This window comes from Dicentrarchus labrax, unplaced genomic scaffold (assembly GCF_905237075.1).
Source record: "Dicentrarchus labrax unplaced genomic scaffold, dlabrax2021, whole genome shotgun sequence".
In the NCBI taxonomy this organism is placed as follows: Eukaryota; Metazoa; Chordata; class Actinopteri; family Moronidae; genus Dicentrarchus; species Dicentrarchus labrax.
In genome coordinates, this window is record NW_026136713.1 from 26,441,846 (window position 1) to 26,465,028 (window position 23,183).

The following is a 23,183-nucleotide window of genomic DNA, read 5'->3' on the forward strand; positions in this document are numbered from 1 at the left end:
TGAAATTCATCAAAATCATTAAAAATATTTTGGTAATTTTCATAATTTAAGAGAAAATCTTTGTTAAATAAATAAGTTTGAAAGGTGTTGAGAAAAATAGTGTGTGTGTCTGTGTGCGTGCGTCTGTGTGTATTTGTGTGTGTATGTGTGTGTGTGTGTGTGTGTGTGGGTGTGCGTTTGTGTGCGTCTGTTCGTTTGTGTGTGTATGTGTGTGTATGTGCGTCTCTGTGTGTTTGTGTGTGTGTGTGTGTGATATAGTGTGTGTGTAAAAGAGAAAAACAAACTTCAGACTCAACAGAAAAGTTGCAACGGTCACACTGTGTTCACAACTCTGTAACCACAGCAACCTCACACACACTCAGACACACACACGCACGCACGCACGCACGCACGCACACACACACACACACACACACACACTCACACACACACGCACGCACACGCACACGCACACGCACACGCACACGCACGCACACACACACACACACACACACTGTCACTCACACACACACACACACACGCACACACACACACACACACACACACACTCACACACACTCACACTCACACACACACAGACACACACACACTCACACACACACACACTCACACACTCACACACACACACACACACACACACACACACAGACACACACACGCACACACACTCACACACACACACAGACACACACACACACTCACAGACACACACACACACACACACACACTGATGGAGCGCCCCCTGCTGGCCATGAGAGAGAACGCAGGTTTACAATCTGTCACTGTCGACTCAGAATGTGTCTCAACTTCACTTAATGTGTGCTTTCTTTCCTCTTTCTTCCTCTTTTATTTCGGTCAGTACTTTGCTAACTCTAAAACATTATCAGGGTCAGACCATGTTGCCTTCCTGACGCCGCCTGGCTCTTCCTCCTCTTCCTCCTCCTCCTCCTCTCATTAATGTCACACATGTCCCAGACAGCCAATCACATGAAGCCGGAGGCTTTACTACGTCACCACTTCGTTCCTGTTGGACTGAGAGCTTCAGTTCATTCAGCAGAGCGCCGACGCTGTTTCCTGTTACCTGAACATCTGCAGGTTGTCACATTAATGAATGAATCTGAGTAGAAATAAAGTAATGCAGCAGACAGAGCTCATGTGTTACTGACAGTTTATTGTTTGAGTCATTTGATTACATTTCTACCTTTATGCACAGCTTGGTTTACTGATTATTGATTATTGATTTGTTTCTTGGATTATAATGTGTAAGAGAAACTCTAACCCTGACATGAGAATAATCTCTGTTGGTTGAATCAATAAGGTATTAGAAGTTTTACAATTATTAGTTAAGAAATAAAAAATAAAAACAATCATTATTTTCAGCCCCAATTAAACATATTAAACAGTTTTAATATTAAACACTAAAGTGTTTTAAATAGCATCTTCAAGAAACTAATTAATTAACTAAAGCAATTTTAAAGTTCCCATGAAATCTGTTGATATTAAAACAAACTAACATTGATTTAAAATTAGACTTGTTTGAATGTTTAACAGCAGATCAATATCATGTGTTCCTGTGTATCTGTGGGGAATATGTCTGTGAGTCTTACTGCTGTTCCTGCAGGGTCAATAAAACCAACCACATAGTTTCACTGTCCTTTTACATATTTTATGTTTAAAATGAAAATGATCTCTGGTTATAAATGCTGTGATACATCAGACTGGATAATTAATACATTCATGAACCAAACTGTATCGATCAAACAAACATAAACAAAGGTAAGTCAAAATGTTTTTACTCCAGTATGTGACCCAGTTCGTAGATACTCTGACTGGCAGACAGTCTGATGGCAACTGTCTCTGTTCAGGTTCAAGCACCTACTTTTGAATCGTTTGGTGCATTTGTGCCAAAAACAAACAAAAACTGAAAAGTTGGAACCAGAAATGATCAGTTTTCTCTGGGAACTACAGTACGGGACATTGTGCAACAGAATTTCCTGATGGCCAACGTTAGCAAGTTAGCCAGGTTGGCCTTGCAGCTAGCTGCTCAACCCTCGGCTGCCAGGAGCTAAACCACCTTGGTACTGTAGTCCCTGTCTTCAACCTGTCCTCTGTCGGCATCAATATCAGCAAGTTCTTACAGGAAACACGTAAATATGAGGATGCAAATAACAGTTTCATGGGAACTAATGATATAATAAATAATAAAGAAAATTATTATTAATTATTTAAAAAAATCATTAGCTTTCAAATGAACAGAGAGAAGATGGACAGCACCAGAGACACTGGGACGTAAGCCAGGCGAGCAGCTCCAGAGAAGGTGACGAAGCCTGGCTGGTTGTTGGTGATGTGGCTGTTGATCCAGGACTGGTACTGGGACACTCGGGTGTAGACTCCAGGGTATTTGGGATGAGCACAGCCTTTTCCAAAACTCACCACTCCAGCCTGGACCCACTTAGAGACGGTCTTAGTCACCAACGGGCCGCCTGAATCCCCCTGCACCAACCAAACATATCAGTTATATCACCAACAATCAGTAACTTTAATCAGTGTGTGTGAGCAGACAGTGAACAGGTTGTAGTGGAGCTTTGTCCCTCTGCTGTCTGTGGACTGATCTCTATGTGTCTCTATGTGTCTCTATGTAGGATGAGGGTCAAAGGTTGTGACCTTTATGCTCCCGAGTACCAACAGTGGGCAACACAGAGTCCACAACACAGAGTCCACAACACAGAGTCCAACAACACAGAGTCCAACAACACAGAGTACACAACACAGAGTCCAACACAGAGTCCACAACACAGAGTCCACAACACAGAGTCCAACACAGAGTCCACAACACAGAGTCCAACACAGAGTCCACAACACAGCACAACAGGGCGGCTGTGGCTCAGAGGCAGAGCAGGTCGTTCCTCAATCGGAAGGTTGTGGGTTCGATCCCCCGCTCCTGGTGCCACATGTTGAAGTATCCTTGAGCAAGATACTGAACCCCGAATTGCTCCCGATGCCGTGCATCGGTGTGTATGAATGTTACTTTCTGTTCAATGGACTTTGCCATCACTGAGTGAATGTGTGTGAAAGGGTGAATGTGGCACGTAGTGTAAAAGTGCTTTGAGTGGTCGGAAGACTAGAAAGGCGCTATACAAGTACAGGTCCATTTACCATTTACAACACAGAGTCCACAACACAGAGTCCAACACAAAGCTAACATTAATGCTAAGCTAGTGGAACATATTGTCTGATTGTGCTGTTAGCTGGATAACGTTATCTTGCTAAATGACTTCATCAGCTAATGTGATGATACTAAAATGTATTATAATGGTACAAAGCTAACGATAGCTTTCTACTAGCCAAGAGTGATGCGAGGCAGGGGCATCCAGGTAGCTAACTGTAGCTAAGCTAACTGGGGTTGTCCGCTGTGTCTTGGCTGCTCGCTGGCGCCTACAGACGTACAGACCATCAGTAACTATAACAACACTAACAAAGACTCTTCTGATGAATTACATTTTTTTTTGTTTTGATGTTGAAGATTCAGAATGGGGAGAAACACTTGGAACCAGTGAAAGCTCTGTTTATAACAGGGTTTTACTGACTCACCTGGCAGGAGTCCTTTCCTCCCTCGTCCAGACCGGCACACATCATGTTGTTGGTGATATTACTGATTTCGTTGTACGCAGTGGCACACTGACTGTTGGACACGATGGGAACACTCACCTCCTGCAACCAGTCTGGAAAAGGAAGAGAAACTGAAAGAGGAAAGATATTAATGTTGAGTAAGTTGAAGTCGTAGTTGTTCGTTCCCGTTTGTTTTCATCCTTTGAGTCAAGTGTTCCTTGTTTTTTTGGATCACTGTTTACCTTTTAACTCTGCCTTTACCCTTTTTGAACTTGTCCTGATCAGATGGATGTCTGTGTAGCAGACTGCAACTAAAGAACTGTTTTACTGAGCTCTTGAGTCTTGAGTCCTATTTATTGGTTCAGTTATAACAACTAAAGCACCAAATGTGGATTAATCCACTGTTGGAACTAGTCCCCAACAGTCCCTTTTTGTTTGATAGATACAACAGCAAGCAACTGTTTTAGGAAACTGCTGACCCTCAAAAAATGTTTCCTATTTGTGAGGTAAAGTAAGACATTTTTTTTTTTATGTAGGATTTGTTGATAGTAAGATTGGTTGTTTAAAGCTTCTTATAGCAGCAGTCACATTAATTTGGTCCTAACATTTGAATTTGCTGTCTTGGTTGATGTGTTTCACTGTGAGATGTTGGACCCGTTTTAAGGTCTGGAACAGCACAAACTCAGCATATAGATGAAAAAGAGATCACATCTCTCCTGTACTAGCTTCTCTGCACTGGCTCCCTGTAAAATTTAGAATAGAATTTAAAATCCTCCTCCTCAACTATAAAGCTCTTCATGGTCAGGCCCCTTCATATCTTAAAGAGCTCATAGTACCCTATTACCCCTCTAGAACACTACGTTCTCTGAATGCTGGGCTACTTGTGGTTCCTATAGTCTCTAAAAGTAGAACAGGAGCCAGAGCCTTCAGTTACCAAGCTCCTCTCCTGTGGAACCAGCTTCCAGTTGTGGTTCGGGAGGCAGACACCCTCACCACATTCAAGAGTAGGCTTAAGACATTCCTCTTTGATAAAGCTTATAGTTAGGGCTGGATCAGGTGAGTCCTGAACCATCCCTTAGTTATGCTGCTATAGGCCTAGACTATCGGGGGATTTCCCATGGTGCACTGAGCTCCTCTCTTCCTCTCTCTTTCTGCACTCATTCATGTCCCATTAATGCATGTTACTAACTCCACTTCTTCCCCGGAGTTCTTGTGCTTTCTCGTCTCGCAGGTTCTCATGGATCCTGGTGGAGCCTCCTGCCATGGTCCTGCTTGACTGCCATTGCTAATATCACTGATATTACTGTTATTATTATTATTATTATTACTACAGTTACTACTATTAGTATTGTCACTGCTCGTTGTCCCCCATCGTTGCTGTTGTCGTCGTCATCGTCATCAGTCACTACTTTTAGTGTAGTTATTGCTATTGTTGTTGCTGTGCACCTGTCTGTCTCTCCCTCTCTCTCTCTCTCTTTCTCTCTCTCTCTGTCTCTCTCTCTCTTTCACCCCAACTGGTCGAGACAGAAGACCACCCACCTAGAGCCGAAGGGTCTGTCCTAGGTTTCTGCCTTTTAACAGGCAGTTTTTCCTTGCCCTTGTCTCCAAGGTCTTGCTCATGGTGGTACTGTTGGGTCTCTGTAAATAATGTTATAAGGAGTTCGGTCTAGACCTGCTCTATTTGAAAAGTGTCCTGAGATAACTTCTGTTATGAATTGGCGCTATACAAATAAAATTGAATTTAATTGAATTGAATTTCTATTAACAAAACATTTTACAACGACAGAATCCATTCTCACTGTTTTCTGCGATATCTCCCCATCCGGTGACCCAGCAGGTCGTCTCGGCCTCAAAGACGCTGCCGTTCGCCGCCAGACACACCGGTCTGATGTAGTCGGTGAATTTTACAGGTGAGGACAGACGCAACAATGATATGTCATTGTTGTTCGTTTCATTATTGTAGTTCGGATGGTTGATTATCTGGGACACCGTCCGGTACACCGCGTTAGGGTTTGGGTCTACAGCGGCATTACCTCCAAGGTAAACGATGAGATCGGATGTGCTGGTGCTGAAAAACAGAAGTAACACAGACAACAAGTTACATATGTGAGAGACAGACACACCGGTGCTGTCTGTCTGCATGAACTTCATCAAAAGACCAAACTGTCCTCAGATGAGTGATGGACAATATTTTTTTGTATTGAATTTATTTACCATCTAAATATAGTTAGTATTTAGATATAGATAGTATTACTAGTTGGAACATTGTTGGAAGATTTTGTGATCCAAACTGTTTCTTCCACATAACAAGTCAGGATTATAGCGCTGTCAGGGACTAAAAGGGAAATTGAAGCCATGTGAAATATTTTTAAAGAGCAGCGAACACTGAAGACAAACCACCAACAGCAGTTTGCTGCTGCCCCAAGAGGAGAGGAAGAGAGAGAGATAGGATCAGTGCTGGTCCACTGTCTTGTTGCTGCTGTTTACATTCAACCTGGAGCTCATTCAGAATTACATCATGTATATGTGTATAAATAACTGTATATAAGTCCTATCTATCTAAAAAAACAAGAAGAAAATCTATCTATAAGCTTTATTTTATGTGATGAGTAAGTTTCCTTGATTCCACTATTCAATTCAATTAAATTCAATTTTATTTAAATAGCGCCAAGTCATAACAGAAGTTATCTCAGGACACTTTTCAAATAGAGCAGGTCTAGACCGAACTCCTTATAACATTATTTACAGAGACCCAACAGTACCACCATGAGCAAGACCTTGGCAAGGGGGGCAAGGAAAAACTGCCTGTTAAGAGGCAGAAACCTAGGACAGATCCTTCGGCTCTAGGTGGGTGGTTGTCTGTCTCGACCAGTTGGGGTGAGAGAGAGAGAGAGAGAGACAGAGAGAGAGAGAAAGAGACAGAGACAGACAAACAGTTGCACAGCAATAACAGTAGCAACAACTGCACTAATAGTAGTGACTGATGATGATGAACATGAAGAAGATGACGACGACGGCGACAACAGCAACGATGGAGGACAATGAGCAGTGACAATAGTAATAATAGTAACTGTAGTAATAATAATATTAATAATAATAATAATAATAATAACAGTAATATCAGTGATATTAGCAATGGCAATCTAGCAGGACCATGGCAGGAGGCTCCACCAGGATCGATAAGAACCTGCGAGACGAGAAAGCACAAGAACTCCGGGGAAGAAGTGGAGTTAGTAACATGCATTAATGGAACATGAATGAGTGGGGATTAGAACCTTCTTCCATTGTGTTGTGTGTATAGTGGAAGTCCTCAATGGTCTTATTGTGCTCATGCTTTTGTTTTTATTCTGCAAAAATAATTTAAAAGCTGTAATCTGATTATTCCTGATAAGATGAAGTGCATCTTGTTGAGGGTCAGAGGTCACCTGTTTAAGCAGTGAGCAGCAGTCAGGACCCACTGGTTGTTGATCAGGGATCCTCCACAGAAATGTTCGCTGTTATGTTGCAGACTGGCCATCCAGGGCCACGACCCGGCAGCAGCGCCCTCCCCTCCTACGATCTTGGTGCCGAGCTTGTTGAGCGGAGCAGAGCCACAAACTGAAGGGAAACAGAGTTCATGGAAAAGCTGCAGCTGATGGTTTTGTTGCTGTCTGTCAGACTCAGTCGACTATCGGAAGAAATTAAATGACTAAAGTATGAAACATAACTCACCATCTGACTGTGCGTAGATTCCTGTGGGAGACACAGAATAATACAGTTAGTATTAAAGTAAAGTGATGTGAATCACATCAATCAAATACAGTTTTTAGCTTTAATTTCACATACAATCTTTTTAATGTTTAATTAAAGATATTTACAGTGTAAAACAATGATCTATAAATCCAGGTGAACTCTGCTATAATACAATAATCAGATTACATTTACAGCAGAGTGCTGTTATTATTGGATTGTTATTATTTTAATGTAAATGTTAAAAGTTATAGAAGTGTAATAAAAGTCATTATCTGTGAGATTACAGTAATTATTGCTGTTTACACTGATAACAACTGTATTTGGACAGTTTACCAATGCTTATACACTGATAAACAACATTTATTCAACTTCCATCATTATACAACATATCTGTCAGTTAACTAACAACAAAAAATCAACATGAAAAACTTGTAAACACACAGACTTTTTCCACTTCTGAAATGTCACCACAACATTTTCCCGTCGTTTTTTGGTGAATTTCTGGCATTTTCCATGATGAAAAACTTCTCAATAAAACCTCCTCATGGTTTTTCACTTTTGTCGTTTTGAGCGACCGTAAATAAAAAAGACATTTAGAGAGTTTGTCATCCGATGTAGAAAATTACTTCCTGTCCACCTGCAGTCTGAACTTCAGGAGCGACATGACTCAATGTGCAAACAAGATGAGCATAAAAACTTTTCTGATCTACCAACTGTTCATGTGTTCATGATAAACTGTGGGGGAGGTTGCTGGCATGAGGTCAAACAAAACTGCCAGTAAAATAAAGGATAAGACTGGAAATTGACCTGTTGTAAGAACTTTACTGTGTAACAAAGGAGTTCTTGTTGATAATGAAGCTCCCGGCTGGAACGGGAACAAGGTACCTGATTCATTGATTTTAACAGTGAAGGTAAATGCTATGCTAATGGTAGCCTTCAGGTGACTGAATGAATGAGTCGCTAATGCAAACATCGCATTAAGGTTGTGTGTTAGCAAACATTCATGTGTGTTGTTATGAATCAAACATGTAAAGGATTTAGGTTATATGTTTAGAAATCGGCTCACATGCATCTTTTATCTGTTCTATTGTTGCTACTGTAAGAGATCCTTTATGTGTTACAGCTCTGAAAGGAACACAAAGTTTGAGGTTCAGAAACTCAAATAAGTTCTTATAAAACATCAGTAAGCTTCAATAAGCTTTGTACAGTTTTCTCTCAGTGACCTTCCTGTTAACAAATCACTGATACACACACTGTAAAAAATATTAATAAAATGACAAAAATATCCAGTGATGTTTAATGTAAAATAATGTGAAAAATCTGTGACTGTAAATAATCATAAAATTACTGCTTATTTAAAGAAAATGTCCTTTTTTCACATGAAAAGATTAAAATACATTTGCAGATATTTCACGTTTATTTAAAATATTAAACAGTTAAATTCAAGTTTAATACTGTTAAAAAAGTTATGTAAAATTAATGACAACAGTAAAAAGGATTCATTTGTTAATTGGCAGATATAGGGTATAACTATGGACTCTTCTGTAAATTTAAGCCAGATTCTTTGTATTATAGCAGCGTTCACCTGTTTATATAGGTAATTTTCATTGTTAAACAGAAAATTACTGTATGAGTTATTTTCTGTTATTTTACTCTATTTTTTGGTGCTCGAATATTATCATCTTTTTTTATAAGTAGGTAATAACAGACATAATAACCTCACCTGTATGCATTAAGGCCGTAAGCACAGCAGCAACCAGCAGTTTGAGTTCCATGTTGATGAACAGCCTGCAGTGACTCTATGTTAAAGAACGGATGCATTGTGTTGATATTGTGCTCTATTTGAGGCCACACCCAGTAAACCTGCTCCGACGTCACCTGTTGGTCTGTGGAGCGCCGGTTTGAAGTTCATCATTAAGGTCGTCGCCATGTTTGGATCCAGATGTGACCATATAATGGATCAGTCACACAGTAAAATATGCTATTAAATGTTATTTTTAGAAGAAGTCCCAATTATGGGTACGACTTCTTTAAGCAGCCTAGTTGGGATCGGGTCTAATAGACAGGTTGATGGCTTCGATGTAAAAATTACTGAAGTTAACTGATGAAGATCGATAGCAGAAAAACAGTCTAAATATACATCTAAGTTTACATTGACAGAAGTCCCTGAACTTGGAGAGCCACTGATAACTGTTGATGGCAGTTGGTAATTAATTTTTTCTCTAATAGTAATAATTTTCTTATAGAAGAAGCTCATGAAGTCATTGCTACTTAAGTTTATGGGGATATGTGGCTCAATAGAGCTGTGACTCTCTGTCAGCCTGGCTACAGTGCTGAAGAGGAACCTAGGGTTGTTCTTATTTTCTTCTATTAGTGCTGAGTAATAGGCTCCTCTGGCATTACGGAGGGCCTTTCTATAAGTTTTAAGATTATCTTGCCAAATTGAGCGATATTCTGATAATTTGTAAGAGCGCCATTTCCTTTCAGATTTCAGCGCTTTTTGCTTTAACTGGCAGGTTTGGTGGTTGTACCATGGTGCTAGAGCAAAACTCCACACGTTGGGACAGTTGTCACGGGAGAATTTGCTCAGGGCTCAGTAGCGTCAATCGCGCCTGTACAACAGAGGAATTAGACTTAGACAATTTGCAGCCAGCCCATGGCCCAAGACCAAAAAGGAGGTGAGGCGGTTCTTGGGGCTGGCAGGTTATTACCAGCGGTTCATTCCCAACTTCGCAGACCTGACCAGCCCCCTGACCGACCTCACTCGAAAGGCTGCCTTAGATCCGGTTCAGTGGACGGAGCAGTGTCAGCTGGCGTTTGAGAGGGTGAAACAAACCCTCTGTGGGAAGCCTCTGCTTCACACACCTAACTTTTCTCTCCCTTTTATCCTGCAGACTGATGCTTCGAACAGGGGGCTGGGGGGCGTTCTGTCTCAGCAGGTGCAGGGTGTGGACCACCCGGTGTTATACATCAGTCGGAAGCTGTGGGAAAGAGTCACGGTATAGCAACCTACAACCTAGTGTTAATAAAAGTTACGTGATACAACTAACCGGTCTTAGAGTTTGTGTGCCACCAGTACCCACGGTAGCTAGAGACTTGCTACAGAGAGTTTGTCATCCAATGTAGAAAATTACTTTCTGTCCATCTGCAGTCTGAACTTCAGGAGCGATATGACTCAATGTGCAAACAAGATGAGCATAAAGACCTTTCTGATCTACCAACTGTTCATGTGTTCATGATAAACTGTGGGGGAGGTTTCTGGCATGAGGTCAAACAAAACTTCCGTTAAAATAAAGGATGTGGCATCGATAAGACTGGAACTTGACCTGTTGTAAGAACTTAACTGTGTAACAAAGGAGTTCTTGTTGATAATGAAGCTCCCGGCTGGAACGGGAACAAGGTACCTGATTCATTGATTTTAACAGTGAAGGTAAATGCTATGCTAACGGTAGCCTTCAGGTGACTGAATGAATGAGTCGCTAATGCAAACTTCGCATTAAGGTTGTGTGTTAGCAAACATTCACATGTGTTGTTATGAATCAAACATGTAAAGGATTTAGGTTATATGTTTAGAAATCGGCTCACATGCATCTTTTATCTGTTCTATTGTTGCTACTGTAAGAGATCCTTTATGTGTTACAGCTCTGAAAGGAACACAAAGTTTGAGGTTCAGAAACTCAAATAAGTTCTTATAAAACATCAGTAAGCTTCAGTAAGCTTTGTACAGTTTTCTGTGATTTATATTATCTATATTGATTTACGGTTACGTGCTGTTATCTGGGCGCCGGCGTCTTGTTAACAAATAACTCCTGATAATGTTATCTTGCTTCAATTCTTATCCTTTTCTAACTTTCACTTTCTCTTTTGTATTCATTAATTCTATTTTATTTTGATTAGTATTTTAACTTTGTTCTGATGTAATTATTAAAAGATTTTATAGATTATTGATTGAATCAACTCCATATAGAACACAGCTCTAGTGTTTATAGTGTCTTTTATGACCAGATACAGTGAACAGAAACATACATACTGATACACACACTGTACAAGAAAAGCAAGTTTACAGGGTTTTTACCATTTATTTTACAGATTTCAGTAATTTTTGAAATGCATACAAATATTAATAAAAAATAAAAAATATGTGATATTTAATATAAAATAAGGTGAAACAACTGTGTTCACATGAAAAGATTAACAGACATTTGCAGATATTTAATATTTATTTAAAGTATTAAACTGTTAAATTCAAGTTTAATACTGTAAATATAAGTATATGGGCGTCAGTAGCTCAGTGAATAGGGTTTCACCTCCGGTGCACTGCCGAGGTGCCCCTTGAGCAAGGCAACCTATCCCCAAGAAACTGCTCAACTCCACCATCTCTCTCTCCATGTCGCATGTCCACAAGTGTGTATTTCAGAATCAGAATCAGAATCAGAATCAGAATTTTGTTTATTGCCAAGTAGGTTTTTACGCCTACGAGGAATGTGACCTGGTGCACTTGGTGCATAAAATATACACATATACAGCCTTGTGTTTGTGTGTGTGTGTGTGTGTGTATAAAAAAAAAAGAGTAAAAAGTTTTTCCCCAATAGGAGATTAATAAAGTACATATCTTCTTCTTCTTCTTCTTCTTCTTCTTCTTCTATATATAAGTCCGCCCTAAAGCATACCCTGCTTTATGGTCTGTTTTACTCTAAATGGGACCATCAGTTACTAAATGAACATCATGCTGTATGGAAGAAGACTGAAACTAGAGACTGAGACCAGAAACTCATCAGGAACTGTTTACTGAGCTCATCAATCAACTTCTCCATAAGACTCAATACTATCAGAGTGGAGCTGCCCCCTGTTGGCTGTTAGAGAGAATGCAGCTTTAAAACACTGTTATATAAACTGTCAATGTACGGGGATCCTCTCCTCACCAAGTGTTGTAGTTTTTTGAAAGGTTTTAGACGCATAAAATTCAAAATATATATAACATCACTCGTCAGTGACAACCAATAATCAATAGGCTTGATTACTTTACCACTTCCTTCCTGTTTTGTTTGCTAGCCAGTTAGCTGTTGGACTGTGAGAGAGCTACAGAGCTGATTACTTTTCTACCTCATTCATGCACAGCTTGGTTTACTGTATTGATTATTGATTTATGCAGAGTTAAATGGAGGCAATAAATGTTTTTAAATGAGGCACCAGCACACGCATTAGAGACAGTCAACTTCATTTATCGTACATGATCATAAACTGAATATCTGTTTAACAATAATTAGTTAAGAAAACAATTTAATTAATAAATAATGAAAACAATCATTATTCATTTCTATATTTTCTGCAATTTTAAAGTTCCCTTGAAGACTGCTGATATTAAAACAGACCGACATTGATTTAGTATTATACTTGTGAATGTTTAGCAGCAGATCAATATCATGTGTTCCTGTGAATCTGTGGAGAGTGTCTGTATGAGGAGTTTCACTTTGCTGTCTTTTTACATGTTATAGATAATCTTAATGGTATTTTAGAGTTTGTCATTAAACACAATAAAATAACTCTTGATGACTCATTCTGCACTCGGCGGGGTCGATTCGGAACCTGAAAAGTTGGTGGAAAAAGGGCCGAGACTGGAACACGGGACAGACGGAGGTCAGTTTGACAGCAGGTACAGGGTTTCCTGATGTAAAGCATCAAACCACTAACTGCTGCTGACTGTGATTCTAGCTGCCGTTACCTCTGTACTTTATTCCCTGTAGTCAAACTGTCCTCTGTCGGTATCAGATGCTGCCTTCGGTCCCGGTCTGGGTTCACTGCAAACTCCCAGTCCTGGACGAGTCTTTCTTCAGCGAGTCCTTCACTAGCTGCCTGTGTTTACAGTAAACACACATACGAGGATGCAAATAACGTTAATCGTTGGGAACTTTAAAGTCACTGTCGACTCAGAATGTGTCTCAACTTCACTTAATGTGTGCTTTCTTTCCTCTTTCTTCCTCTTTTATTTCGGTCAGTACTTTGCGAACTCTAAAACATTATCAGGGTCAGACCATGTTGCCTTCCTGACGCCGCCTGGCTCTTCCTCCTCCTCCTCCTCCTCCTCCTCCTCTCATTAATGTCACACATGTCCCAGACAGCCAATCACATGAAGCCGGAGGCTTTACTACGTCACCACTTCGTTCCTGTTGGACTGAGAGCTTCAGTTCATTCAGCAGAGCGCCGACGCTGTTTCCTGTTACCTGAACATCTGCAGGTTGTCACATTAATGAATGAATCTGAGTAGAAATAAAGTAATGCAGCAGACAGAGCTCATGTGTTACTGACAGTTTATTGTTTGAGTCATTTGATTACATTTCTACCTTCATGCACAGCTTGGTTTACTGATTATTGATTATTGATTTGTTTCTTGGATTATAATGTGTAAGAGAAACTCTAACCCTGACATGAGAATAATCTCTGTTGGTTGAATCAATAAGGTATTAGAAGTTTTACAATTATTAGTTAAGAAATAAAAAATAAAAACAATCATTATTTTCAGCCCCAATTAAACATATTAAACAGTTTTAATATTAAACACTAAAGTGTTTTAAATAGCATCTTCAAGAAACTAATTAATTAACTAAAGCAATTTTAAAGTTCCCATGAAATCTGTTGATATTAAAACAAACTAACATTGATTTAAAATTAGACTTGTTTGAATGTTTAACAGCAGATCAATATCATGTGTTCCTGTGTATCTGTGGGGAATATGTCTGTGAGTCTTACTGCTGTTCCTGCAGGGTCAATAAAACCAACCACATAGTTTCACTGTCCTTTTACATATTTTATGTTTAAAATGAAAATGATCTCTGGTTATAAATGCTGTGATACATCAGACTGGATAATTAATACATTCATGAACCAAACTGTATCGATCAAACAAACATAAACAAAGGTAAGTCAAAATGTTTTTACTCCAGTATGTGACCCAGTTCGTAGATACTCTGACTGGCAGACAGTCTGATGGCAACTGTCTCTGTTCAGGTTCAAGCACCTACTTTTGAATCGTTTGGTGCATTTGTGCCAAAAACAAACAAAAACTGAAAAGTTGGAACCAGAAATGTTCAGTTTTCTCTGGGAACTACAGTACGGGACATTGTGCAGCACCCTCTGTTAACGATGCATCTGATTGCTAACGGTTGCACTCAAACCTGCAGATCTCGAACGGAACCAGTTCAAGAACCACAACTACTTTGGTGGAAACGGGCCACACAGACAGACGAAGGGCAGTTCAACGACAGCGGTACCGAGGTGACTTAAAGAGTTTTTAGTGCTAACGACAATGTTAGGAGGTCAGTTCCGAAAGGTGAGTTACAGAATTTCCTGATGGCCAATGTTAGCAAGTTAGCCAGGTTGGCCTTGCAGCTAGCTGCTCAACCCTCGTCTGCCAGGAGCTAAACCACCTTGGTACTGTAGTCCCTGTCTTCAACCTGTCCTCTGTCGGCATCAATATCAGCAAGTTCTTACAGGAAACACGTAAATATGAGGATGCAAATAACAGTTTCATGGGAACTTTAAAGAAAATAATTAATATTTCAGAAAAATCATAAAATGTTATATGAACAGAGAGAAGATGGACAGCACCAGAGACACTGGGACGTAACCCAGTGGAGCAGCTCCAGAGTCTGAAGAATCACTTGTAGAGACTGAACCGTCGAAAGTGACGAAGCACGGCTGGTTGTTGGTGATGTGGCTGTTGATCCAGGACTGGTACTGGGACACTCGGGTGTAGACTCCAGGGTATTTGGGCAGAGCACAGCCTTTTCCAAAACTCACCACTCCAGCCTGGACCCACTTAGAGACGGTCTTAGTCACCAACGGGCCGCCTGAATTCAATTCAATTCAATTCAATTCAATTTTATTTGTATAGCGCCAATTCATAACAGAAGTTATCTCAGGACACTTTTTAAATAGAGCAGGTCTAGACCGAACTCTTTATAACATTATTTACAGAGACCCAACAGTACCACCATGAGCAAGCACTTGGCGACAAGGGCAAGGAAAAACTGCCTGTTAAAAGGCAGAAACCTAGGACAGATCCTCCGGCTCTAGGTGGGTGGTCGTCTGTCTCGACCAGTTGGGGTGAGAGAGAGAGAGAGAGAGAGAGAGAGAGAGAGAGAGCGACAGACAGACAGACAGGTGCACAGCAACAACAGTATTGGCAATGGCAGTCAAGCAGGACCATGGCAGGAGGCTCCACCAGGATCCATGAGAACCTGCGAGACGAGAAGCACAAGAACTCCGGGGAAGAAGTGGAGTTAGTAACATGCATTAATGGGACATGAATGAGTGCAGAAAGAGAGAGGAAGAGAGTAGCTCAGTGCACCATGGGAAATCCCCCGATAGTCTAGGCCTATAGCAGCATAACTAAGGGATCAGGGATGCAGGGAATCCCACTGCACAGACCAAACATATCAGTTATATCACCAACAATCAGTAACTTTAATCAGTGTGTGTGAGCAGAGAGAACAGGTTGTAGTGGAGCTTTGTCCCTCTGCTGTCTGTGGACTGATCTCTATGTGTCTCTATGTGTCTCTATGTGTCTCTATGTGTCTCTATGTAGGGATGAGGGTCAAAGGTTGTGACCTTTATGCTCCCGAGTGCCAACAGTGGGCAACACAGAGTCCAACACAGAGTCCACAACACAGAGTCCACAACACAGAGTCCACAACACAGAGTCCAACACAGAGTCCAACACAGAGTCCACAACACAGAGTCCAACACAGAGTCCACAACACAGAGTCCACAACACAGAGTCCACAACACAGAGTCCAACACAGAGTCCAACACAGAGTCCAACACAGAGTCCACAACACAGAGTCCAACAACACAGAGTCCACAACACAGTGTCCACAACAGAGTCCAACACAGAGTCCAACACAGAGTCCACAACACAGAGTCCAACACAGAGTCCACAACACAGAGTCCAACACAGAGTCCAACACAGAGTCCACAACACAGAGTCCAACACAGAGTCCACAACACAGAGTCCAACACAGAGTCCAACACAGAGTCCACAACACAGAGTCCAACACAGAGTCCAACACAGAGTCCAAAGTCAAAGCTAACATTACTGCTAAGCTAGTGGAACATATTGTCTGATTGTGCTGTTAGCTGGATAACGTTATCTTGCTAAATGACTTCATCAGCTAATGTGATGATACTAAAATGTATTATAATGGTACAAAGCTAACGATAGCTTTCTGCTAGTCAGGAGTGAAGTGAGGCAGGGGCATCCAGGTAGCTAACTGTAGCTAAGCTAAGCTGTGGTTGTCCGGCTGTGTCTTGGCGTTGCATTGTGGGTGTGGCGTTGGTTGCTTCGTGGTGTTGGCTGATGGGGTGATTTGTAAACAGCAAGCTAGTTATTAGCATGGAGCTAATGGTCCAAATAAAATATAGGAACATTGCAGATAGTAACGTTATTCTAAATATGATTGTCAGTTATTTTACAGCGTTCAGTGTTTGTCTCTGTTGGTCGACGCCCAGGATGATGCTCGCTGGCGCCTACAGACGTACAGACCATCAGTAACTATAACAACACTAACAAAGACTCTTCTGATGAATTACATTTTTTTTTTTTTGATGTTGAAGATTCAGAATGGGGAGAAACACTTGGAACCAGTGAAAGCTCTGTTTATAACAGGGTTTTACAGACTCACCTGGCAGGAGTCCTTTCCTCCCTCGTCCAGACACACATCATGTTGTTGGTGATATTACTGATTTCGTTGTACGCAGTGGCACACTGACTGTTGGACACGATGGGAACACTCACCTCCTGCAACCGCTGTGGAAAAGGAAGAGAAACTGAAAGAGAAAAGATATTAATGTTGAGTAAGTTGAAGTCGTAGTTGTTCGTTCCTGTTTGTTTTCGTCCTTTGAGTCAAGTTTTCCATTTCCATTGTTTTTTTGGATCACTGTTTACCATTACCTTACCTGTTTAACCTATTTGTGAGGTAAAGTAAGAAGATTTGTGTTTTTGAGGGATTTGTTGGTAACAAAATTGGTTGTTTAAGCAGCACTCACATTAATTTGGTCCTAACATTTGAATTTGCTGTCTTGGTTGACGTGTCTCACTGTGAGATGTTGGACCAGTTTTAAGGTCTGGACCAGCACAAACTGAGCATATAGATGCTTTAAAGGCAGTGGTGGAACGTAAGTATTTACTCCACAGCCACATAAACACCTGCCAAAATACTCAAAACCACTTCTGTATTAGTTCCTCCTACAGTGGGTTTCTCCAGGAACACGTTTTGTCAAGATGACTCAGACTCACAAGGTGAAAACAATACCAGGGTGGGAATTATGAACTAATTTCTATTAACAAAACATTTTACAATGACAGAATACATTCTCACTGTTTTCTGCGATATCTCCCCATCCGGTGACCCAGCAGGTCGTCTCGGCCTCAAAGACGCTGCCGTTCGCCGCCAGACACACCGGTCTGATGTAGTCGGTGAATTTTACAGGTGAGGACAGACGCAACAAGGATATGTCGTTGTTGAACGTTTCATTATTGTAGTCCGGATGGTTGATTATCTGGGACACAGTCCAGTTCACTGCGTTAGGGTTTGGGTTTTGAAGGGCATTACTTCCGAGGTAAACGATGAGATCGGACGTGCTGGTGCTGAGAAACAGAGAAGACAACATGTTACATATGTATGAACTTCATCAAAAGACCAAACTGTCCTCAGATGAGAATGAGAGGGAAATTGAAGCCATGTGAAATATTTTTAAAGTGGACATTGAAGACAAATCACGAACAGCAGGTTGCTGTTGGCCCAAGAGGAGAGGAAGAGACCCGGATAGGAGCCGTGCTGGTCCAGCTTGGACTTAAGGCTACTCCTGGATAATGTCTGTTTTTTAATGAAATGGGACTCAGTCGGGACAAACAAGTCGGATTCAGATATTGTTGTATCCACATCTTTACAGAGACCGGCTCCACCGAGTTCCTCTCCGACAGATTGCCGGACGAAAGGAGACGACTCTGAGTTTACATCGATGATGTTTGGTGCTCAAACGCAGTCGAACTGAATGTTTTAATGTGAAGATGAAACCAGATTATCATCACTGTCTTGTTGCTGTTTACATTCAACCAGGAGTTCATTCAGAATTACATTCTGTATATATAAATAACTGTAAATAAGCCTTATTTTATGTTAATAGTCTTTTTCTCTGTGTGTAGCATGAAGGAACTTTAGTTTCATTGTGTCGTAGAGTGATAAGTAAGTTTCCTTGATTACACGATGAAAAGTTGTGGGCATGTTCTGTAAATTAAATGATGTAAATCCTCAAACAATCCATGTTAATTCCAGGTTGTGAGGCAACAAAACACGAAAAATGCCAAGGGGTGAATACAAGGCACTGTATAAGTATAACTATAAGGAGTTCGTTCTAGACCTGCTCTATTTGAAAAGTGTCCGGAGAACTTCTGTTATGAATTGGTGCTATACAAATAAAACTGAACTGAAATGAATAAACTAAAGTATGAAACATAACTCACCATCTGACTGTGCGTAGATTCCTGTGGGAGACACAGAATAATACAGTTAGTATTAAAGTAAAGTGACTAAAATCTCTTAATGTGAATCACAACAATCAAGTACAGTTTTTAACTTTTATTTGACATAAAACCTTATTAATGTTTAATTAAAGATATTTACAGTGTAAAACAATGATCTATAAATATAATACTATAATGCTATAATACAATAATCAGACTTACATTTACAGCAGAGTGCTGTTATTGGATTGTTATTATTTTAATGTGAATGTTAAAAGTTATAGAACTGTAATAAAAGTCATTATCTGTGAGATTACAGTAATTATTGCTGTTTACACTGATAACAACTGTATTTGGACAGTTTACCAATGCTTATACACTGATAAACAACATTTATTCTACTTCCATCATTATACAACATATCTGTCAGTTAACTAACAAATACATTAAAATTTCACAATTAATACTTTTTACTGTTAATGTCACTGATTTCATATAATATTAGAAATGAATTAACAATATTAAACTTGAATTTAACAATTTAATCTATTAAATAAACAATAAATATCTGCAAAAAAAACTTGATTTGCAAATGTATTTTAATCTTTTTATGTAAAAAATAAGTTATTTTACATTAGATATGTAAATTCAAAGGATATTTCTGTATTTTGATAAACACACTGCTGCAACGTCACCAGAAGAACACACAACATTTTTTCTGCCGTTTTTAGGTGAATTTATTTTCATGATGAAAAACTTCTCAATAAAAGCTCCTCAGGGTTTTTCACCTTGGTCATTTTGAGTGACTGTAAATAAAAAAGGCATTTTGAGCGTGGAGGTGGTTTGCACTGCAGGAGAGAGGTGTGGGGAGGCTTGTGAGAGCAGCACCAGGTGAGTTCATTACCACAGCTGCTAGTTATTGTCTAATCACTCTACCTTTATGTTGCAGTAGTGTGCTGGACCTGGGCTGGAGTGTTAATAAAAGTTACCTGATACAACTAACCGGTCTTTGTTGAGTTTGTGTGCCGCCAGTACCCACATTAGCTAGAGACTTGCTACAGAGAGTTTGTCATCCGATGTAGAAAATTACTTTCTGTCCATCTGCCGTCTGAACTTCAGGAGCAACGTGACTCCATGCGGAAACAAGATGAGCATAAAAACCTTTCTTAGCGAATTGATTGTTCATGTATTCATGATAAACTTCATGAGGTAAAATAAAGGATGTGGCGTCGATCAGAATGGAAACTGACCTGAGTTCAGATGGATAAAGTTGCTGCTCTGGTGTCACAACTTTAACAAAGGAGTTGATATTTCAGCTCCCGACTGGAACGGGAACAAGGTAACTGATTCATTGTTTCTATCAGTTTATGAGGGTTTGTTTTGTAACTGTTATGCTATGCTAATTTAAGCCTTTAGATGAAATGAATGAATTAGTCGCTAATGCAAACTTCGCATTAAGGTTGTGTGTTAGCAAACATTCATGTGTGTTGTTATGAATCAAACATGTAAAGGATTTAGGTTATATGTTTAGAAATCGGCTCACATGCATCTTTTATCTGTTCTATTGTTGCTACTGTAAGAGATCCTTTATGTGTTACAGCTCTGAAAGGAACACAAAGTTTGAGGTTCAGAAACTCAAATAAGTTCTTATAAAACATCAGTAAGCTTCAGTAAGCTTTGTACAGGTAATCTATATTGATTTACGGTTACGTGCTGTTATCTGGGCGCCAGCGTTCACTCTCAGTGACCTTCCTGTTAACAAATAACTCCTGATGATCTTATCTTGCTTCAATTCTTATAATTTTCTCACTTTCACTTTCTCTTTTGTATTCATTAATTATATTTAATTTTGATTAGTATTTTAACTTTGTTCTGATGTAATTATTAAAACGTTTTAACGATTTTTGATTGAATCAATTCCATATAGAACACAGCTCTAGTGTTTATAGTGTATTTTATGACCAGATACAGTGAACAGAAACATACATATTGATACACAGTAAGTACTTTTACAGGGTTTTTACCATTTATTTTACAGATTTCTGTATTTTTTAAATACAGACAAATATTAATAAAACTACAAAAATATCCTGTGACGTTTAATGTAAAATAAAGTGAAAAATCTGTTTTTCACATGAAAAGATTAAAATACATTTGCAGATATTTAATGTTTATTTAAAATATTAAACAATTCAAGTTTAATACTGTTAAATAAGTTATGTAAAATGAATGACAACATTAAAAGGATTTGTTTGTTAATTGACAGATATATGGTATAACTATGGACTCTTCTGTAAATTTAAGCCAGATTCTTTGTATTATAGCAGAGTTTGCCTGTTTTTATAGGTAATTTTCATTGTTAAACAGTGTTAGATCCCAAGTTACCCCCGTATAGGTGGTACTGGACCAGCTCTCCGATTAAAGGGTCTGAGCCTCTTGCCTATGAGTATTACCCTACTAGGTTAAAAAGAGGACTATTTAAGCTGGTGGCGAGGAGACACGTCTAGCGTCTAACTGCCTTCATCCGAACACCGGAGTTGAAAAGTTCAAAGATGAGTTGCTCCGATGTGGTCGATCGATCAGCAAGTCTTGAACCCGAGAGCCAGCCGAGGACTAATCACGATCCTCCTTGTGTAGCCCCTTTTATCCCCCTAGGGTGTTTGGTTCGGGGCCGTGCTACTTTCTCTTTTGCTCCTCACAAGACAGTCCTCTGTGTTTGCTCAACTTCACAAGATGTGTGTCCTCTGTGTGCGCTCAACTTCCCCTTTCTCTCTGCACCAGACATGTGGTTGCAATACATGCGTTTTCTCACATAGTTACTCAACACTTCAACATGATTTGCTCTCTTGACCGTACTTTCCATAGTTCTATCTTACTACTATGCATTTATACTCATTAATTATCATATAATCATGTTTCCTTTCATTGTCACATATTTCATTTTGTAAAATAGAATCAACTTCAATCATTATACAGGGCTTGGTTATTATAATCTCTGTGCATTGAGTTATTCAGATGGAGAGTCCCTAATGCTCCGTTGTTATCTTTCTTCATTACTCAATGGACAGTCCTTTGCTCACCAAAGTGGTTTTAGTGGATCAGGGATCTCAACTTGACAACAGAAATTACTGTATTTAGTTATTTTCTGTTATTTTTTCAGTATTTTTTGGTGCTCGAATATTACCGTGTCTTTTATAAGTAGATGATAACAGACATAATAACCTCACCTGTATGCATTAAGGCCGTCAGCACAGCAGTAACCAGCAGTTTGAGCTCCATGTTGATGAACAGCCTGCAGTGACTCTGTTAAAGAAGGGATGCATTGTGTTTATATCGCGCTCTATCTGAGGCTACACCTAGTAAACCTGCTCCGACGTCACCTGTTTGTCTGTGGAGCGCCGGTTTGAAGTTCGGCATTAAGGCTGTCTCTCCGTTTAAAGGGTCCGAGCTTCTTGCCTATGAGTATTTCCCTACAAGGTTAAAAAGAGGACTATTTCTGCTGGTGGCGAGGAGACACGCCTAGCTTCTAACTGCCTTCATCCAAATGCCTACCCTGCTCACTCTAGTGCAGCACCTGACCAAATAGCTCTAGAGCCAAATACCACATTAGTCACGTCCGTTAACGGCAGCTCCCCTCTTATTGATCTGTGCACTTGTTAGTTGCTAGGATTATTTTAGTGGTTTGTACAGTAAGCCCCAAGGGTCTGTTGAATTTCTGTGGCTAGAGTAACCTGTTAGAACCGTTAAGTTGATGAACACACGACCTAATAATTACTGCCTGATGAGATATCATAAATCCAAGGTCCACAATTTATTCTTTAACTTCAATGGTTATTTTTATTGCAAGATTTAGCAAGGGCCAGCATACAGCATACATTGATTCAAAACTGATTGTTCACATCTAATGATAAAAATTAAGTATGTTTCTGATATTAAAAAGAATTGGTTAAATTTCAAACCCCTGATGAAAAGGCTTGTAGCTGAGTGGTTGAATGTCAAGCTTGTAGAGAGAGAGCGAAGAGGTGTACCGGCCAATACAGTTCTTCCTTGCCTGCCGTACTGTTGGTTGCTGTTGAAACTCCCGACTTTGTCCAAAGTCCGCAAAGTCTCTGTTCAGTGCAGTCTCTGATGGCAGGGCGAACAAAAGAGTGATCCTTGGTGATCAGTTGGAACCTGTACCTGGGTGGAGAAGGTTAATCCTCCTCTGCCCGTCGCTCCCTTCTCGGCTGTAGGTTGTTGGACTTCTCTTTCTGCGTTGATGGCTTGTTCGTTGCTTCGTCTCTTGAATTGAAATTCTATGTTCAAAGATGAGTTGCTCCAA

The 23,183-nt window shown here is 40.0% G+C and overlaps 2 protein-coding genes across 4 annotated transcripts; one reads left to right on the forward strand and one right to left on the reverse strand.

Annotated features, from left to right (window-relative positions):
* Positions 1-1,151: 1,151 nt before the first annotated feature.
* LOC127374595 (serine protease 27-like) lies at positions 1,152-23,182 on the reverse strand. 3 transcript variants are annotated; one of them, XM_051420142.1, is made up of 7 exons: positions 22,914-23,182; positions 22,090-22,165; positions 7,321-7,341; positions 7,035-7,206; positions 5,409-5,677; positions 3,592-3,740; positions 1,152-2,493 (listed from the first exon to the last, which is right to left on the reverse strand). In XM_051420142.1, the coding sequence occupies exons 2-7, from the start codon at positions 22,139-22,141 to the stop codon at positions 2,245-2,247; spliced, it is 912 nt and encodes a 303-aa protein (XP_051276102.1). In that variant the 5' UTR covers positions 22,142-22,165; positions 22,914-23,182; the 3' UTR covers positions 1,152-2,244. The 3 variants fall into 3 exon arrangements, with proteins under 3 accessions (XP_051276102.1, XP_051276101.1, XP_051276103.1); XM_051420141.1 differs by lacking the exon at positions 7,321-7,341 and adding an exon at positions 18,863-18,883; XM_051420143.1 differs by lacking the exon at positions 7,321-7,341 and adding an exon at positions 18,863-18,883 and having other exon boundaries at positions 23,042-23,163.
* LOC127374639 (endoglucanase-like) lies at positions 2,572-16,460 on the forward strand. The gene is made up of 2 exons (XM_051420207.1): positions 2,572-2,656; positions 15,941-16,460. Exon 2 carries the CDS (start codon positions 15,953-15,955, stop codon positions 16,445-16,447), a length of 495 nt encoding a protein of 164 aa, XP_051276167.1. The 5' UTR covers positions 2,572-2,656; positions 15,941-15,952; the 3' UTR covers positions 16,448-16,460.
* Position 23,183: the final 1 nt, after the last annotated feature.